The sequence below is a fragment of the Brachionichthys hirsutus genome, chromosome 1 (assembly GCF_040956055.1).
Source record: "Brachionichthys hirsutus isolate HB-005 chromosome 1, CSIRO-AGI_Bhir_v1, whole genome shotgun sequence".
Lineage (NCBI taxonomy): Eukaryota > Metazoa > Chordata > Actinopteri > Lophiiformes > Brachionichthyidae > Brachionichthys > Brachionichthys hirsutus.
The window spans coordinates 6,394,538-6,414,111 of NC_090897.1; the positions used below are offsets into that span (position 1 = coordinate 6,394,538).

Below are 19,574 nucleotides of genomic sequence, written 5' to 3' on the forward strand. Positions count from 1 at the left end.
AGGTATGGACAGAATATAAATCACTAACTGGGACTGGATGTGAGGTCATTCTTTCTTTTTCTGTAACTTGGAGAGGCTGGAGCCTGTCCAGCAGAGATGTTTACATTTCATTAATGTTGATAATGCTCAAGTCAAGGACTAGCAAATTCATGCATCCATCCTACCATTCATCCATCCATCTTCAGCCGCTTAATCGGGGCCAGTTCGCAGGAGGCAACAGTCTCAGCAGGGATTCCCCGATTCCTCTCAATGTGGCGACTCTTCCCCGAGTTCCTCCCTGGTGACTGAGCTCCGCACCCTGTGGAGGAAACACATTTTGACCGCTTGTATCCGGGATCTTGTCCTTCCGGTCAAGACCATAGGTGAGAGCAGGAACGCAGATTGACCGGTACAACGACTGCAGCTGCTGCACCGATCCATCTGTCAATCTCACGCTCTGTCCTTCCCTCACTCGTGAACAAGACCCCAAGATACTTGAACTCCTCAAGTTGAGGCAAAGACTTCCCACTGATCCACCCTTCAGTGCATATGTTAAGAAAATACAGTATCTTGATGAACAATATGTTTGGAGGTCAAAGACGAAATGTCACTACACTCAGTAACTGCATATACTGCTGATTTATTTATTCATGTGTCGTATCACGGTGGTTTGAACACTCCTTTGAAAGTGCATAAGCTGTAAAAAAAAAAAGGGTAGGCACAATCATCTGTGTGCAATGGTAGCTGGTGTTTAACAGCAAACATTTTAATTTGACCATTTTAGAGTCTCTTTTTTACGTATTGAATTGAATATATTTTTTCCAAATTGCATTATAATCAAAGTACTTATAAAGTGTATGTAAAATCATTCCACTTGTATGCAGAACGTTTGTTGTGCTTTGTGCTCCACAGACTGTATTTTGATCTTTCCACTGCGATTTGTCAGTAGTTCACATTGTTTACTGTATAAATGTATACATTTCATTCTGGTGTGTCTGCGGTTGTTAAGGTCACGCGTCTTTTCAACTCACAAGCAAACAGGTTTAAGCTCTAAACTTAATAGTATACAAATTAAAGATGACTGAAATACTTTAGCAGTTTGGAGCCTAAAGGGCACAGTGGATTTGACAGACAGGTATGGTTTATGCAACTTCTGGTGGCAGACAATACATAGTGCCATATATTCCCTACACTGCTACTTGATATGTCCTATAAATAGGCAGCCTGGGTGAAACAGACTCAAGTGCATCGGAAGGATATTTTCCCCGTTAGGCGATCTGTCGCGCATTGCCAGCACTCGGGAGACGTTTGCGTCTGCAAACAGAGCCTCTAATGTCCAAAAGCTTATCTGCATAACTGTCACAAGCAGAGAGCCAAGTGGCAAACTTGACCCTCGGATGCTCCGTCTGTCCTCACATGGAAGTCGGCGATGTGTTTATGTGCTGCGCGGTGATTTCAGAATATTGTTTTTAATATTCCCAGACAAAAACAAACGCCTTACAAATACGCACACAAAGATCAAATATGATCATGGATTTCTCAATAATGACACCTTAGATAAACCTGATTGATGTGTGATTTACATTGATACTGCCATCATCAATTGACAAGAATACAGTGTATATCGATTACTGGACTGAGAGCACGTATGGAGACTGGCATCGGACTGCAGTCCAACCTTTGAGCCTCTCAGATTTCTTCATCGTAGCCCTTTCCCAGAACACATTAGTTGGTAAATTTAGTCTAAAACACTTGCTGCGTGTTTCTCAAGATACGGCTACTAACTCAGCCACATGGATTGAAGTCAAAGTCCCAGAGCTTTTGCACCACCTTGAACAGATACCATCAGGGTCAATAGAGTGGGATCAGGCAGAATACAAACAGCGCTCTGAATGTCCCAAGAAGACGGATGCCAAAGAACCAACAACCAGTGAACAGATTTTCCTCATGTAGGAATAACCAGTTCCTCTCTTTAGTGTGATTTTTGTAATCCTTTTGAAGACGACTCCTGGGATGTCTCGCGGAAATTCCTCCAGACATCCTTCTATCTGCTGAGACTTTCCACGTCGTCGTAGCGCCTGTCCAGAAGCTTGTCATGGGGACATGACCCACTCCGAGCAGCAAGAGCGAAGCTTCAACAGTAGCAGTGAGGGGGACAGCCACACCGACAGCTGGTCCTGGGTAACAAAACCAACTTATCAATATAGAATTACAACCTAATCAAATGCATTGATATATCATTAGTCGTATGAGCCGAGGAGACGTACTAATAAATAACAGAGAAATGACAAATGCTGTTATTTTCTAGAGGGACTACATCAGATAATTATAGTAGATAATTAGTTTAAAGTGATTATACTGACATTTTATTCCCCCGTAAACGAATCATAGTTTACTTCTGTCACAAAACATCCGCAGGAACCATGTTGGGCCTGATAGTGTACAACAAACAGGAAAGAAGGCCGGGACTGAATATATATATGTATATATAGAGAGAGAGAGATCCCGTTACGGGTTAGAAGGTCTTCAGTCACTTTCTAAGAAAAGCCAATGTCCTGAAAAACATTGTGATTGAATAACATGCTCGGGTGTGTTTGTTCTTTCTGTGAGAGAGACGAGAGTGTGCATCTCGTGCGTCTCCCTCGACTGTGTTTGACTGTCTGTTCTCGGCATGTGAGCTGTCCTCTCTGTTTGGGTTCAGTATACTGTATCCACGTTCTTGTTGAACAACAGGTCACATCTCTGTGCATGACTTAATGCCCCCATGCTTCCTTATAGAGGCATATTACAGTACAGTTAGTGATGCAATTACATAACCGTCCAAACGTGTCTGTGTGTGTGTGGGGGGGGGGGGGGGGGGGGGGGGGGCTGTGAGTGGCTCTCTCTAGACTCAGGACACGTTCACACTTCCTCCTCCACCTTTAGTTAATCTTTAATGTAGGATAATTATTGCCATGAGTGTCTCACCCTGGTTTCCCATTTGTTATGTATATATAAAGAGTATAAACAATCCACAACCTGTATATATATATATACCTTGATATTTAAAGGATATCAAGGTTGTGGATTGTTTATACTCTCCTGTGTGTAAAGGATTGTCTGGAATGAACTACTGTGCTGTGTGTCATTTTAATTTCAGAATATCCATGTGGTTTTTATTTTTTACAGTGTTAAATATAAATCAGTGTGAGTCAGAAGGCAGCTTTACACTTTGTGGTTCATGCTTGAACAAATGCGTGATGCATAAGCATCGAGGAAACATTGATCCTGCACAGCCTCCAACTGGACTGCAAGCTTTCCATTTTCATGACAGGAATATTTCTAAGGCTGTGCATTCAGCTCCACATTGAGGGGAAGCATTTCAGTTGTAATGTGTGGCTCAGGCCGCGTTCTGATTGGCTCATACAGCCCATCCCCCCCCCAAAAAACACCCACAACTCCCTGGTGATAAGAATGCATTGTTGACTTCAGGGAGGGTTCCTAGGACAGATCGGGTTGTCCCTCCCTGTCCCAACATGGCACCGTCTTCCTTTGTCTCACGTGTCTGACATGAGGTAACACTGCAAGCCATGAGAGAAAATGTCATAAATCACACACATCCTGGAAACAGACACACGACAGTTCGTGCATGCAGAAAGCAAACACACCACACAAACAAACAAAGAACAGGGAGTCACGTGCTGAAAAATGACGTTTCTGACAAGTTTAAAAGTCAATTCTGTGTCACTGTTTACAGTTCATGTTAATATGTTTGTATTTACTGGACAGTCAATGACGGCCCTGTTTAACCCAATGACCTGCAGCTGTTGTGTTTCACCCAAACGTTTCATAGTTTCAGCCCAAGGAGGAACTTGCCTTGTCAGCCATCAATTGTGTTTGTGTCACTTTAAGGAAATCTTATTCTGCTTTAGGGTCGGTTATTTTGGAGGCAAAATTTACTGAATAAATCTGGTACCACTTTTATTTCTGTACATTAAACTGTGTAACATTTTATCTTTGTACAGTTTGTTATTAGTCTATATTGATTTTAATTAAATACAATGTATTTGGTGACCTTTATTTACTTTAACATGGAGCTACACTAGTTTCCCCCACATTTTCATTCTTTGTGCTAAGCTAACTGACCGGCTGGTGAGCAACATTTAGAGAAGAACAGGAAACTATTTAAGTGATTTAAAAAAAAAAATAAGGTCATAGCAGGGAATAAAATAAAAAGATAAACTACATGAAATAATTTCTCGCTTCTTCTTTTTTTTGTCAGTAACTTCACCTGACCCAAAGATCACGGTGGATCGGTCAAATGAACCAGTTTTTCTCCATCCCACAAATTCACACAACCTTCAGCATTCTGTACATTTCTCGAGCCTACGCTCTTGTTCCTTCCCCTTCCCTCTGATTGGTTAGCTGTTGCTCCCTGATGAATGCTTTAGTTCTTAGAAATCCCAGCACGTGTTTCCTTCTCCCCCCGCCTGCTGCCTGACACTGATAGTGTGTATGTGCATGTTAGGGTGTGTGTCCATTCATGACTATGACAGAGTGGATAATAACATGTTCAGCAGTTATGCAATGTGTGTCAGCACATTTTGACTGTCAACAAATACTTATCCGCAGAGTTTCATGCGTACACATTCTTTGTAAGGCTCGTTTCACTATGAAGTTCTGTGTGCTGTGTGTGTGTGTGTGTGTGTGTGTGGGGGGGGGGTGTATTTATGACTCTAAATGAGGTCCAGAATTTAAAATTTAAAGAACAAAAAACAAAAAAAAACCCAGAATGGGAACATTTGTGTCTGAGTGTAACTCAGGGGGTTGCTCCTTCGAATAATTAGGTAACACACATCGACACTCAGCCAGTGAGGCCTCTGTGGGAGAGAGATGTTTGTGTTCACTTCTCAAAAGCAGGGTCTGAGTGACCAGCCTCACCCTTGAGTTCAGGGAATAGCACCTTACATAACCGTGCTATAATCTCATTGCCGACATTAAGGACATAATGTGTGAGAACAGTTTAGGAAAGCACTAAAAAGTGTATTACTTCACTTCATGTCTGCCAATCGGGTTGCTGTGCAGCGGCAAAGTGACTAAATCTGGAATATTGTGTTGACATTTAACAGCAAATGTCCAAAACATTCATTAGTTTCATTGTTTCTTTTTGTCATTTTAGCTATTCAGTATGTGACCATTTGCATGTTTGCTGAAGCAGATTGAAGCATGTCTGGTTGAGTTTTGCTGTTAGCCAGAGTAGAACTGATGCCATGTCTTTTACCGTCACAGTTTGTCAACTTTTCGCTCTGTCTCTTTAAAGCAGAAACATTTTTTATCATCTGTGCCTTTGTCAGTCAGCCACCGTCTACTGAGCTACAAATGGCACAACATGTACGAATAGCAGGAGCACGCTACATGCTCCAACGCAGCACAGGGACGTTCTGAGTAGGACGCTTTAACAGATACTGCTCCTGTCATGTGTGCAGAACGTGCAGAAAACTGAGCACACAAAAATACACAAAAGCGTGTATTTTTTGTTATCAGAAAATGTGCGGCAAACACCGTGTCTGGAATAGTTGGAATGTCCCCCTCAGTCTGACAGTTTGTTTCCTGCTGAGACTTTATGAAAATGTAAAGAAATCATTCTATCATCAATTCTCACCCCTGCCCAGGACATGATCCTGCACAAGACCACAGATAAAACCACATCTGAGGAAATATACTTTAGAGATGTGACACAAATTGGGTAGAGTAAACTGTTGTAGTTGCATTTAACAGGGTTTGTACCTCAGTTCAATCTAATTATTAGCATTTTCTGTTGGTGGAAGATATTAAAGATGTTCTCTGCAAGTCAGGTTCACGGTTGGAAATAAAACCTGACTAAGAATAACAACCCGTCAACTATGTCTTGGTCTGTTCTGAATATGTCAGAGCACGTGGGCTGATTTACATTTTGAAAACTGAGACACAGTCACTGGAGTCCGTTGCCTTTGTTCTGTCTGACTGTCAGTGCTATTCTTGTCTGGTTTGCCTCACGTGTTCATTGTAGTTTGTGGAAATGAGTTTTAACAAGTTGTTTACTCTTCATCTCACATCTTAAAAATGTATTTCAATGAGCCTCCCGTGGTTTAAGTCACTGCTTCTAACTCAACTTATGACCACTATAGATTCTAGAAAACACTCTAGATTTAATGCGACCCTGCTTTATGGCTGACATTTTGCCATCACCGCAAAAAACAATAGCTCAATAGGTCAGTTGGAAACACTGATAAGATCTACTGCTTGTGAAATATACTGTGGAGGAATTCTCATTATCAATGTTGTGTACGAGTCATTAAGAAAAAGATAAGAGTTTCTCAATGTCCGATAAACCAATAGTACAAGATGTTTGTCATTATGACAAATATATAACCAACGCAGAATAAGGAGAATCACAAGCAGTTAATCATAAACAATGACTCAGAGGGAGATCTCCTGCGTTGTGTGACGTCATCGGATAATCAGCCAATCACGTTGCTCTTTATGTGCAGTCCCAGCGGTGGTCGGAGGAATATTTCAAACACTGTCTTAAAAAAGACAAGGAGCCTCGAACAGGAGCCTCGAACAGAATATCCGAGATGAGGTGTCGGGATTAGCGCAGCCGACAATGTCTTTAAAACGGACGCGCAGCCTGACGGGATAAAACGCGTCGAGGACGTTTAGTGGAGCGTTCGGATGGCAGGAAGATCCCGGAGCGAAGCGCGACGTCGATAAATCATGTAAGTGTTGTTGTCGCCTCTAAATGGCGAACACCATATCAATGCGGCGTTGGCTCAGCGGCCGTTTGGGCTGCTTCGGGTGCGTTCACACTGCAGACCCACATCCGTAGTTCGAACCGAGCCGGAGCTGCGTGGACCGCAGAGCCTCACCCGGGGGGGGGGGGGGGGGCGCCGATGATTCCATTAAATCATCAGCCTCGTGATAATGTTTCATTATAGTGTCTACAACAACAACATCATGTGTACACTTATTTTACATTTAGTTATTTAAGTTATCTTTATTTATTTACACATTTTAAAAACACGAAGATGTTTAAATTCCGTTATCTGTCTGTCAGAAATGCTCGAGCTTGTTTTCATCATATAATCCTGTAATTCTCCGTCACCTGTCTGCCGCTGTTTTTATTTTAAATTGTTTAAATTGCTGTAGCGAGAGTTTGTCGTTTTAATGCTATAATTATAATAATTAAGGGACTGTCCGCTCGTTCCGTTTAATGGTGGGCTCGTTTCAAAACAACGCAGCTGCCAGCGAATGCCCATTTATGTCGTCTCGTGATTGGCTGTTACATAACGAGGACGCGCTGGGATTGGCTGGGAGAGTGCGCTTTCCTGGAAGCCCGTAGTGGCGGCCGCGCGCACGCGCACCAACCAGCGCTGGCCCGCTAACACGTGGTCAGTGTTGACAGTAATATCCAGTTACAGCGCGTCGGAATGAGCTGCGGAGATAAAGAAAATGAATGGGTCTAGATCTAGAACCAATCCGCTATTACTGAAAGTGTGTTTAACTTCTAAACTCATAAAATGATTTCAGTGTTTTCATTGTTAAGGAATCTAAAAATATAGATCAAATAAATGTCGGGCCATTATTTTTTGTGTGTAAATCACATTTTGGGGGGCTGAGGTGGTTGGTTGGTGGAGGTCTGTGCTCTCTGAGTGCTTTGCCTTCCTTTTCCTGCATCCAGTTCCAGACCATGAACTATGTGGGTCAGTTGGCAGGCCAGGTGTTTGTGCAGGTCAAGGAGCTGTACCGGGGACTCAACCCAGCAACCCTGTCTGGATGTATTGACGTCATCGTGGTACGGCAGCCTGACGGCTCCCTGCAGTGCTCCCCCTTCCACGTCCGCTTTGGAAAGATGGGCGTACTGCGGTCTCGTGAAAAAGTGGTAAGAATTCCCTCCTGCCGTTTCTTGCTCTCTTTTTTTTTTATTATCTTTTCAGCATTGTTGGTATGAGATCAGGACATTTTACTAATCAGTGTTCAGAATTCCAAATCAGGGTTATTTTATGCATTTTGTGTTTGTGATCTATGTTAAATCACCCTTTACTGTGCGCTGCAGGTGGACATAGAGATTAATGGTGAGCCAGTGAGTTTGCAGATGAAGCTGGGGGAGAATGGAGAGGCCTTCTTTGTCAAAGAAACCGAAAACACATTGGTTAGTAATGACTAAGTGCCGGTAATGACTAAGTAATGACTAAGTAATGATGACTTAATGAAATACGAAAAATAGCTTCTGAAAGGAAAAGATCAAGGAGTCCAGTGTCCAGTGAAAGTGTAGATTAAATGATATTAGGAGAGGCCTCTCTAAACAGAACCGTTTTTAGTCCTTTTTTAAAAGTGTCCAGAGGTTGGGGTTTCCTGAGATATTCTGGGAGGGAGTTCCAGAAACGAGGGGCAGTGGAGCAAAAGGCACGGTCTCCCATGGTGGGTAGTCTGGAGAAGATTTCAATTCAATGCACCCGCGTTTGGGGATCCGGGGAGTTTCATGTTAATTCCGGTTTTAGTCGGACATTAATCCTGATTTGTGAATGGCCTCATATCATGTTCCGTTGCTGACAGGAAGTGGTGCCGTCTCATCTTGCAACCTCGCCCATCATGTCGACGGGGGAGGACTTCATGGAGTCCCAGCTGGCCAGGGGCAGTTCTCGTCACCGCGGTGCGTCCCATTATAACATGTCATGTTAGAGTTCGTGAATGTGCTTTTTTCATTCCGCTCTCTCATTACATACTCACAGACACCCTCCCCTGCAGTTCACTTCCTGTTCAGAACCTAGGACCGCAGCAAAGTGATGGCGGGACGATGAAGAAGAGGAGAAAGAGGAGGCGGAGGAAACGACCAGAGTCAGGCGGAGGAGGAGGGAGTAGCGAGGAATGCGTCGAGGACTTGTCAGAGGATGAGGACATGTTTACTATTGACTTGAGCTCGGATGAGGAGCGAGAAGACGATAGCAGCAGGTGTGTGTGTGGTTGCTTCTTTGTACATGATAGATTATTTGATTTAGCTTGTTTCCATTTTACATTTTTAGGAATCCAGGGCAGACGTCCGAAAAGAACGAGTGTGTTAAATAATGCGCTGCGGGAATTCAAGGAATTTCAAAGAAGGCATTTAAAGGCATTCTGTTTCTTCCCACGTTGGGATATGCCCATTTTTGGCCACATAGCAGCTCTCTGGATGGCATTTGGTCCTGACAGAAAGACTGTATCTCAGCAGCTATGGGTTCCCATGACGTTTTTTACAAATATTGATGAACCTCCCATCAAATATTGAGTTATAATATTGATCTGCTACTGATAATGGAGTGCTAACATGGTGAAACTCAACATGAACTGATTGGCGGTACGTTACCTCTATCAGTTCTTGTGCAGTTTGTATTTTGTGCTTTTTTTTTTTTACCCTGTTATTAGATGCTAGCCTGTTACCCTACTGATTCCAGTATTGATCCCAGTTCACAGAGTGCAAGCTTGATAGGGTTGAATTCAGGAAACAACAATCACATGCAGAAATATCATCATCACAATAATCAAAGTTCTGAAAGCATCCCAAAGAAGTCAAACTGTTTCTTCTGGACTGTGAGGGTGTGGTTTGTTTGGATTTGAATGAAAGTGCTAACCCTCAAACTGTCATCAGACTTGCATTTAAATGTTGCCGAATCCGAATTGCTTTGTTAACAGATAATGGTTTCTTTCATTCTTTGAAGGAAGTGCCCTGGAACAGTTCAGCTGTGTGAGAATGTACGAATCCGCGTGTGTGTGCTTGTGTTCTAAACAGCAGGTATGTGAAACCCCTGCTTAAAACCTGCTTGTGAATGCGCTCCAGGGATTTTTTCCTGTTCCCACAGAGGCCCACTCCGTATCCTCTCTCTAGAATTCCCATGTGGTTCTTAGAAAGCTTGTCAAGTGGCAGGGCGGGGACATTCCTGGAGTTTTAGAACATATAATTAAAATTCTGCTGTACTTGATGAATGTGATTTAAAATCTTATTTCATGTGTGTTTGTGATCAGACCTGTGCACAGTGATCAGGTGGCTGCCGCCAATATGCTCAGCCACCCTGGCTCTGATTGGACGTCCTCGCGGAGGTATTACTTAAACAGAAAGCACAGACAGACTCACACAACACACTTTGAGATCAACTTATTCTTGTCTGATTTAATTCTCTCCTGACCCTATTCAGTTCTTTTAATCCTGTTCGTATTGTAAACTTTTTTTAAATTTCTGTTCTTGAAATGAGTCGATAGTTGTCGTGATTCACTGTCTCGGTCGCTCATCTTATTTTTTTTTCTGTTTCTTTCTCTTTTTTTCATCTCCCTGCAGTAATAAAATTAAGAAGAGTCTCTCCATCCCTCCACTCTGTGGTCTGTCCATCTCTTGTCCTCAGCAGACTTCTCACTTCTCTTCCCCTGTTAGGTATCATTTTAGCCAGTGGTTCCTAAAGACTCCAAAATTGATGCAAATTATGCCACATGATGCTATCTGTTATTTCTGCTGCAATGTGTTTTAATTATTGGAAATTCATGAGAAACGTGCCTGAAATTATTGCTCATTCTCTTGAATGCATTTCTCAAACCTCACTTGAAAATCCTTGAAAAAAATGCACTAATAAAGGAAAAACCTACAGAGCAGGATTGTTCAACTATTTACATCAGTATTCTGCTTTGTTTTATTTTAGTGTTTTGTTGTATTTATGTATGTAGTATGAATATCCCGACTGATCCACTGTCTGTCATTTTCCCAGCGGTCCTGATGACTCACGGTCATCAACGCCAAAGAGCGACTCAGAGATAACCAATCAGAGAAAAGATAACCCTGAAATCCTGTGGACTTGGGGAGAGCTACCACAGGCTGCCCAGGTATTTACAAACACACACACACACACACACAGAAAGAAAGTAGTATCAGCCTCCTCATCTAATAAATAAGTGTGTTGTGAAAAAATACATGAAATAGAGAAGCAGAGCGTTAGAACAGGTGCGGTAAAATTGGTGAAATATCTCTCTCTTCCAGCCGCCCTTCCTGTCTTCCTGCCAGAAGCAGGAACCTGCCACAGCTTTCTCCATCCCAGTGTCTTCCAGTTCTCACTTCAGAGCCATCAGTGGCACTGGATCCCCCTCCCTCACTGTCTACGCTCCTCAGCGAGGGGAGACCGCCACTCACAGTGGGGACAAGGGCACAGAAGGAGGCAAAAATGGAGCCAGTTTCCCACATGACACTGAGACTGGGGGCAGGACCGCTGGAGAGCGAGGTAGTTATAAGGAAGACAGTCTTTCATTTGGTATTTTATTTACCAGTAGCAAGGATGATAACTGTTTAATAATGTTTATCTGTTTACGTGACGTAATATATTTTACAAATGAAGTAACGCTCCATGATCTGCTTTAGAATAAATTAAAATCATCTTAAATGTGGAGACACTCCTAGATAATGACATCTGGACCCCAGATTCGAAGCAAGGCCAGTCTGTAAAGTTAAAGGATAATGTCACAGGGACTGATGTTTGTTGCTGTTTTTTCTCCCCACAGGAAGAGGAGTGGAACGTGTCGGTCCAATATGTGCAGAGATGGAGGTTTCTCCCAGTGTTCTCAATGGTCATCTCCACGAAGGCAGGACTAGAGGAAGTCCCATCAGAACTGACTCACCATCCAAGAAGAGAGGTATCAGTGCTGTGTGTCAAGCAATACAAAGGAGTGTGTAACATCTGTTATATGTGGCGTTCTCACCAATCAGAAAAGAGAAGCCAACACCTTGGGGCTGATGGTATATACTTGGATGACATTACAGAGCTGGAGCCTGATGTAGCTGCTCTATATTTTCCTAAAAGGTAATGGAATTATACATATATTAAACCTGTTTGTGTATGCTTTCATATGAGCACAGAACATTCTCCGCATACATTAATCAACGGGAGAGATGACTGCATGTGGTGTAATCAATCAGTACTAGACCTCGAGGAAACGAAGCCTGCCTTCATCCCTTTGGCCATTTATTCAATAAACACTAAAGATGCATACTGATATTTACTCATTTGATCAATCAATATATATTTGTAATCATTCAGAGAGCATGTGTGCATGCACTGACACAAATGCATCATTTTTTTTATTGGTTGACGGTGCAGCATGAGCTGCAGCACAACGGCGACACCCTCAGGATAATCGCCGGCGTCTGTATGTTTGTTACAAGAGGGATCTTTTCAGGAAAAGTTGGGAATGTTGCCAGGAACGGATGATTATATTTTGGTGATGCTCCGGAAGAGATCCTGGATTCTGGATCACTTTGAAATCTAATTAGGAGGGGAATGAGCTGCCTGGTGGAGGTCAGCGCTCTCTGAGTGCTTTTCTAGCTGGTAACGGGCTGCTGGACTTTAACATGAAGAGGAAGCCTTCAGCGTTTGTGTGTGTCTCTCCTCAGTGATGGAGGCAGTGTCTTGATGAGAGGAGACTCTGACATGATGACGATGGGAAGCATTAATCAGTCCCCACATTCAGTGGGCAGCAGTGGGGCGGACAGCGGCGTAGACGCTTTGTCTGAGCAGACAGGGGACCTGCCTCATGTTGCCATCTCTTTGTGTGGAGGACTCGCTGATAGCAGGGAGATCACGAGAGGTAGGATGGAACATGTGCAGAGAGTCGATGAAAGCATGAAGAGAATAAGATGACAGTGTTGTTATAGTCAAAACATCTGTCAGTCTGTACGTTATTGCCTTTCTGAGAACCGCGTGTATGTATGTCTCGTTCCGCAGAGCACTTCCAGGAGAGGGCGATTTCCTACCAGCAGTTCTCTGAAAACCCTTTGATTATCGATGATCCTAACCTGGTGGTCAAGATAGGAAGCAAGTATGTATCGCTGCACTCCATGAAACATAGCGTAGCTTATCACAACGACTGGAAACAGCTAGAAAAAATTAGCCTCATTCTTAAGATTTGTTTACTTGTACATGCGTAAATCCTGCAAATTACTTGCATGGAATTGTGTTCTGCATTATTCCTTGGTCAGTAGCGTCAGCGAGGGTTACAACCGTGCAATCACATAGCCTGCACTGCTACAACTTAATGCACGTGTGCAGCTTGTAGTCGTGACAGTGGAAACCGTGTTCCACTTTAACTCTCTGTAAGAAGTGGACGTCATCATCTCTCTGTCATCTGTTGCAGGTACTACAACTGGAATACAGCAGCTCCTGTCATGTTGGCCATGCAAGTCTATCAGAAGCCACTGCCACAGGTAAGAGCGGCATAGTGACACACAAATACTGTGTTCAATTCTGTTTCTGAGGGAGTCGTGAATTAGCAGCATTGTAGTGCAGTAGTACTTGTATAGATAAACGACTTGTGGCTTTAGGAAACCTTAACTTCAAACCGTGGCTCAACATTTGCAGAATGTTTCTGAAAGGTTTACATTTTATCGTGAAGTAATTGTTAATAGTATCAGTTTTATTGTCGTCGTCGTATCTGTTAGATGGAGCTTGTTTTTTTTGTTAGTCTTCTGCCCCCCCCCCCCCCCCCCCCCCCTGCATCCCTCTCTCCTTGGCACGCTCAGCATTTTGCAATGAATTCTCTTCAACCTCAGACTTTGGCTCCCCTCCCAGTGCACTCTCATTGTTTCATGAAATGTCAGCCTAATGTGTGTTTGCGTATTTAACTATTTGAATATGTCGCACTGTGCGTATAATGTATATATTCTCTATGTCATTCAAATTGGCTAATCATGATCACACGTGGGGAAGCTCACATTAAAGCCACCTGCGTTGAACCATGGTGAAGTATGGCTTTAACATTAACTCTTTCCCTAACACGTCAATTAATAATGTCATATCTTTCCCTTCCCTTTTCCCCTTTTTTCTTTTTGAACATTCTCTTTCTGCTACCATCCATCTGATGCTTGTTTGTGCTCAGTGTTGGTGTTTCAGCTCTGTGCTTTCTGCTTTTGGCCTGTTTTCCTACTGCCTCCCCGGTCTGTTCGGCTCCAGCCATTCTCGGCCTGTAAGGGCTTTTCTCACTGTACTTGGGTGTTGCTCATGTCGTTGTCTGTTTCGTTTAACCACTGCTGGCCCTGCATCGCTCTGTCATGCATGCATTTCTCCTTCTCCTTATCTGTCTCATTACATTTTACCATCTACATTATGAGTCGTTGAATCTTTTGTCTGTAACTGCCTTTATTCCTTTTGATTCATTTGGAGTTCCGTGTTGTTTGAAGTATGCTGCTTGTACTTTGCATTTTCGGTCGTCACTTTCCGTCCATCTGTTTTTTGGTTTGATAATATTTTTTCCATCAGTTTTAAGTTACATTCTCAGCCAGGTTTGAGTTGTATGTGCACGGTTGTGTCCAGGCTTCAGTTGACAACATCATGAAGGAAAAGATGCCAAAGAAAGGAGGACGCTGGTGGTTTTCATGGCGGAGCAGGAACAGTGACCCCAAATCAGTAAGTGCACCAGCACATGTCGAATTTTATTTAAATAAACTCGCCGGTAAAGAGTGTCAGACAACAACTGTTTTGCTTTGTGTGCTTCAGGAATCGGCGCCAGAGGCAGGAGGAGCCGGAGGAGAGAGCTTGCTCCCTCCGGCCTCGGTGAACAGGTGAATGCAGAGAGAACGTCATCAGCTTTCTCTCTCAAAAACCCGCTTCCCAAAATTTAATATTGCTTCACGGTGGTGTTTTATTTTTCAGGATGAAGGATGAGTCCTCCTCTAGTGATGAGGACCACGGGTTAATGAATCGGCCACCAGGATCCTGCCAGTCAGATTTGCTCATGAGTTCCAGCAGTGTTTGTTATAAGAAGACTCTTAGGCTGACCTCAGAGCAGCTGGTTTGTATTCCTGTGGTTGTTTTATTGACCTTAACAAGGAAAAAATCTGCAAACAAATGATGTAAACGCGTTTAGTTTAACTGTTTGTGGAATCTTGTTGTGAAATCTTGTTCATGAAGAATCAAAATGATGCATTTGTTTTATTGTGTTTACAGGCATGCCTGCTGCTGAAGGAGGGTCCGAACGACGTGGTGTTCAGTGTGACCACGCAGTATCAGGGCACCTGTCGCTGCCATGGCACAATCTATCTTTGGAACTGGGATGACAGGATAGTCATCTCCGATATAGATGGAACCATCACCAGGTAGCGAGACGGTCTCACTGTCACCATTATTAGCCAATAGGTGAAATTCACCAGAAATGAACCAGCCTCTTGAGAGAAGGTAGAGCAGCTTCAGCTTTTAGCCAGCAGGAGGCAGGCTTTACCTAGTTTTGATGGGTGGACTTTCGACATTTGAAGCGATTTTTATTGTATGAGGTTTCCTGTCTTGTTTCTTGCTATAGGTCAGACACGCTGGGTCACATCCTCCCCACACTGGGCAAAGACTGGACCCACCAGGGCATCGCAAGTCTCTACCACAAAGTCAGCCAGTGAGTGTCATCTACAAACAGTGTGCAGTGTGCAGCTGTAGGAATGAGGAAATATAGTTCAGTTCACGTTCTCTCTCTTTTGATCGCTTTACAGGAATGGATATAAATTCATGTACTGCTCAGCGAGGGCCATCGGTATGGCCGACATGACACGGGGCTACCTGCACTGGGTTAATGAGAGGGGAACAATGCTGCCAATGGGCCCAGTGTTGCTAAGCCCCAGCAGCCTCTTGTCTGCGTTGCACAGGTAAGACAAGAACCTGATGCACTAACAGGGTGTGTTATAGTATGTTTGAGGTATTGTGCCATAAAAACATAAAAATATTTAAGTTTATATTTTAGTGTTGATCATTCTATCAGGAAAAGCTACACATAAATGTAATATTGTTAGCAGGTACAGAGTATGACCTATAGTATAACATCATGCATTTTGTGTTATATAGACATATATAAAATAACACACGGATGCATATTTCTATTGTGATTTTTGTGCTTTAATTTCACATCCTTTAGATTAATAATTTTTTTCAAAACAGAATTGCATTGAAAAATATTTGCATTTGAGATAAGCTGCAAAAAAACCAACTCGGATATCTTTCTTGCGTTACATGTTTGATTTGTTGTCGTGTTTTGTAGGGAGGTGATTGAGAAGAAGCCGGAGAAGTTTAAGATTGCGTGTCTCACAGATATAAAGCATCTTTTCTACCCGAACACTGAACCTTTCTATGCAGCCTTTGGCAACAGAGTGACAGTAAGACTTCTTCTTCTTCTACTGGCTTATCCCATCAGGGTGGACAGTAAGACTACTGGACACAACAATGCACTGTCTCTGTCTCTCGTGTGATTTCAGGATGTATATTCCTATAAGGAGGTGGGCGTTCCTCTGAACAGGATTTTCACTGTCAATCCTAAGGGGGAGCTGACACAGGAGCACTCCAAAACCAATATATCCTCGTAAGGTCTATGCTCTGTTTCAACTCATTCATGGCTCCGGACTCATTCACACACACACACACGTCTCTGACTGTCCGAATAAAAGTTTCTGTGTTTCCCGCAGCTTCGGGCGCCTGTGTGAAGTGGTTGACCACGTCTTCCCAGTCCTAGTCCGGGATGAGGGAGCAGACTTCCCCAGCTCCGATCCCTTTGACCAGTGCAGCTACTGGGATGAACATCCTGATGATGACACCAACCAGAAAGAAGATGCCCCACAGTCACTTGGGACAAGCTGAGAAAAGCCCTTTAAATCCAATTCTAAGGATGTGTTCCAGCATTTCAGGCATAACCCTGCTCGGTAGGTTTGTGAGTCATCATGAAACTGGTGATCCGGATCAGCACTCATTATTTAGAAGCCGAACTTGTTGAAGAATTGTGCGGAGGGGAAATTCCTGAAAGTCCAACCTGGCACACAGACATTACTTCTGATGAGTAACTGAAACAAACCACGAGGACTCCGACATGTAAACCAAATCATTTTGCAATTTTGCGGCACCCTGCAGAGACGCTATAAGCAGGATCGCTTAGTGGCTCCCAATAAAAAAAGAGATACTGTAAATTAATCATAGTTTTGTTTAAAGTTGTATCTCTTTTTAATTTTTACTTCTGACCTCAACTAATAGGAACAGTACAACACTGCACCAGAAACCCCACAGCATGTTGCCTTACATGACTGTAAACGCGTCCAGAATATGAGAAACTGGCACAGATTGTGACTCTCGCCATCCTCTGTGCCAAACTCCTTTGCAGGTTTAGTGAAATGTGTGGACTTCTGACTGTGTTACTGTGAAAGTTAATTTTCTAATAACTGTGATCAATGCAAGAGAAGACAAATAACTCCCGTTTTTGTTCGTTCCGTTTTTATTCATGTGCATAAATTAACAGCAGTGATATGCTAGAATGTATTAAACAGGTTGCTCAGAGTAGATGTTATTCTGATCGCTAATGCCCATCAATGCAATGACAGTCGAAACCCATACAGGACTACTGTACACTCAGATATTTACATTTTTATTATGTTGCGACAGAGATCAGTATCCTTCCATGAACAGCGCTGCTCTGTGAAAGAGAAATATACGCCGTATATTCAGAGAAGTGGGTTTTTATACATTTCATGTTTTCATCTATACTTACATCAGATCGAATAACTATTAAGTTATTGTTTTTTTTTTTTTTTTTAAGTACAGTAGATTATGTAATTTAATGGGGGAAACCACTTTAAATAACAGATAGCTTTTTTTGAGCAGTACTCTTTGAAGGTTTGTTGTTACTAAAAATGCCTCTTGAAAAATGGGTGATGGCAGCTTCAACATCTAACTACAACAGTCATGGATCAATATGAAGGCATGTACGTACAACCGACCCTGGTTTATATCATGGCCATCAAGATCGATAAATTCAAGCTGCAACGAACGAGACGAACCACGACACCGCATATATCATCTACCTTCATGATTTTAATTACTTTGAAAAATAATCCTGGATTGATTCAGATTTTATTTAAATGTTTCGAATGTTCTTGGAATTTTAAAATGATTATTTTTACACTGATTGTACAAGTCCTCCGTTGCACACTCGTTGTATAGTAGAAATATGTCTCCTGCTGTAGTGTGATTGAACGTTCAAACAGGTTTAAAATGTTCACATGCCTTTTGGGGAGCTCAGTGTGTTTTGTGTAAAGAGGAAAAGTCACAAAGGATGCGAGACGCCTGCTGTTGTGATGTTAAGATGCGTATTTACGTGGATGTGATGATTACCGTCTCTTGTCACTCGATGTTTGAAGGCAAGCACATCTCTTGAGAAATAAAAAATCAGAGAGGCTTGGCTTCTATAGTTCATATTTATAAGATAAATATTCGCCTCAAAATGTCATTATGGTATTTGTAAAACATGTCCCTGTTTATTTTGGCTAAAATCTTACTTATGAAATATGGAAGTCAAAGTGAAGCACATCAGATGATATATTTTCTTTTAAATCATCACAATGCTTTTGCTGATTATTTTTAACAGTAAATCATCTTTTTGGTGATTTTAGCCAAGCTCTTTCTGTGAAAGATCTGTTCTCCCACCGGTTATGCAGTCTGTCTGTATTGAATGCAGGTTTTTGTCTCATGGCAACATGATGTTTTAGACACAAAGCAGGAGTCTAATTTGTGTTAATGATGTAGTTTGAATAAATCTGTGCAAATATCACATTTTTAATAAACTCAAAGTTGGTTGAATACTTTTTTTTGAAATTCTTGTTAATTCTGTCAATACTTTACGTTATATTAAAGTATACTATGTATTTATTTTTTGTTGCTGCAACTTTAAATTACATAAATAAAAATGTAATTTCCATTTCAGAAATTATAGACTTAAATAGTAGAATATATAGATTAATATGAATGAATATAAATATTTATGCTCATAATAAAAGTTACCGGTAATAATAATAATCAAGAGCTACAAATCCCATCGATCCACTTTCTTATCCGCCCTGCAGGTCACGTGGGGCTGCTGGAGCAAATCCCAGCTGGCCCCTGGTAGAGATGGGGCGGGATTACACCCTGGATGAGACGCCAGCGCAGCGCAGCGCAACACGCACGCACGACAAACAAACAACACGCACACTGTCATCTACGGACAATTCACCGAAACTGCATGCTTTTTTTTATGCAGGTGGGAGGAAGTGGAAGAACCAGGAGAGAACCCACGCAGGACGTAACGGCTCCACGCAGACAGGAATCGATCAGTGATCACCAAGCTCCCATCGCGCCTCCCCAGAAGTGATCGAGCAGTTCCGGGAGACGCGACTGGACAAAAACTACAAAACTACAAAAGGTCTCCTTCTCTTCTCTTTTTTAATTTCGAACTGCGTTCGTTTGTTGCGAATAGTTCGACATTTGACTCATGAGCAAGACGACGCGTTGTTACGTAGCGAATGGATCTCATTCACACGGAAAGTGATCGATCCGAAACGGAGCGGGGGAGGTAAGTTCTCATTGGTCGAGATAAACTGTTATTTCCTCCGTAAGTCAGATCCAGTCCTTCTGGAGCTCCGGTTCGTTCCGCTCTTTGGTTCTCTGTGCTTTGAAAATCTTTGTAATATTCCTTTAACATTTGTTTTTATGTTATGAGGAGCAGACTTTGGCTTCCAGAGATGCCACCCCTAAGCCAGGCTCAGCCATTGGTTCAAAATTAAGAGCATGTGTGAG

General features: G+C 42.5%; 1 protein-coding gene across 1 annotated transcript; it reads left to right on the forward strand.

Annotated features, from left to right (window-relative positions):
• The first annotated feature begins 7,678 nt into the window (after positions 1 to 7,678).
• lpin1a (lipin 1a) lies at positions 7,679 to 18,601 on the forward strand. The gene is made up of 22 exons (XM_068742390.1): positions 7,679 to 7,879; positions 8,054 to 8,149; positions 8,554 to 8,650; positions 8,730 to 8,949; positions 9,997 to 10,071; positions 10,307 to 10,399; positions 10,728 to 10,842; positions 10,997 to 11,234; positions 11,512 to 11,643; positions 11,717 to 11,810; positions 12,401 to 12,594; positions 12,732 to 12,825; positions 13,141 to 13,210; positions 14,316 to 14,408; positions 14,499 to 14,563; positions 14,655 to 14,793; positions 14,949 to 15,097; positions 15,298 to 15,384; positions 15,479 to 15,631; positions 16,021 to 16,135; positions 16,235 to 16,338; positions 16,442 to 18,601. The coding sequence occupies exons 1-22, from the start codon at positions 7,688 to 7,690 to the stop codon at positions 16,611 to 16,613; spliced, it is 2,787 nt and encodes a 928-aa protein (XP_068598491.1). The 5' UTR covers positions 7,679 to 7,687; the 3' UTR covers positions 16,614 to 18,601.
• Positions 18,602 to 19,574: the final 973 nt, after the last annotated feature.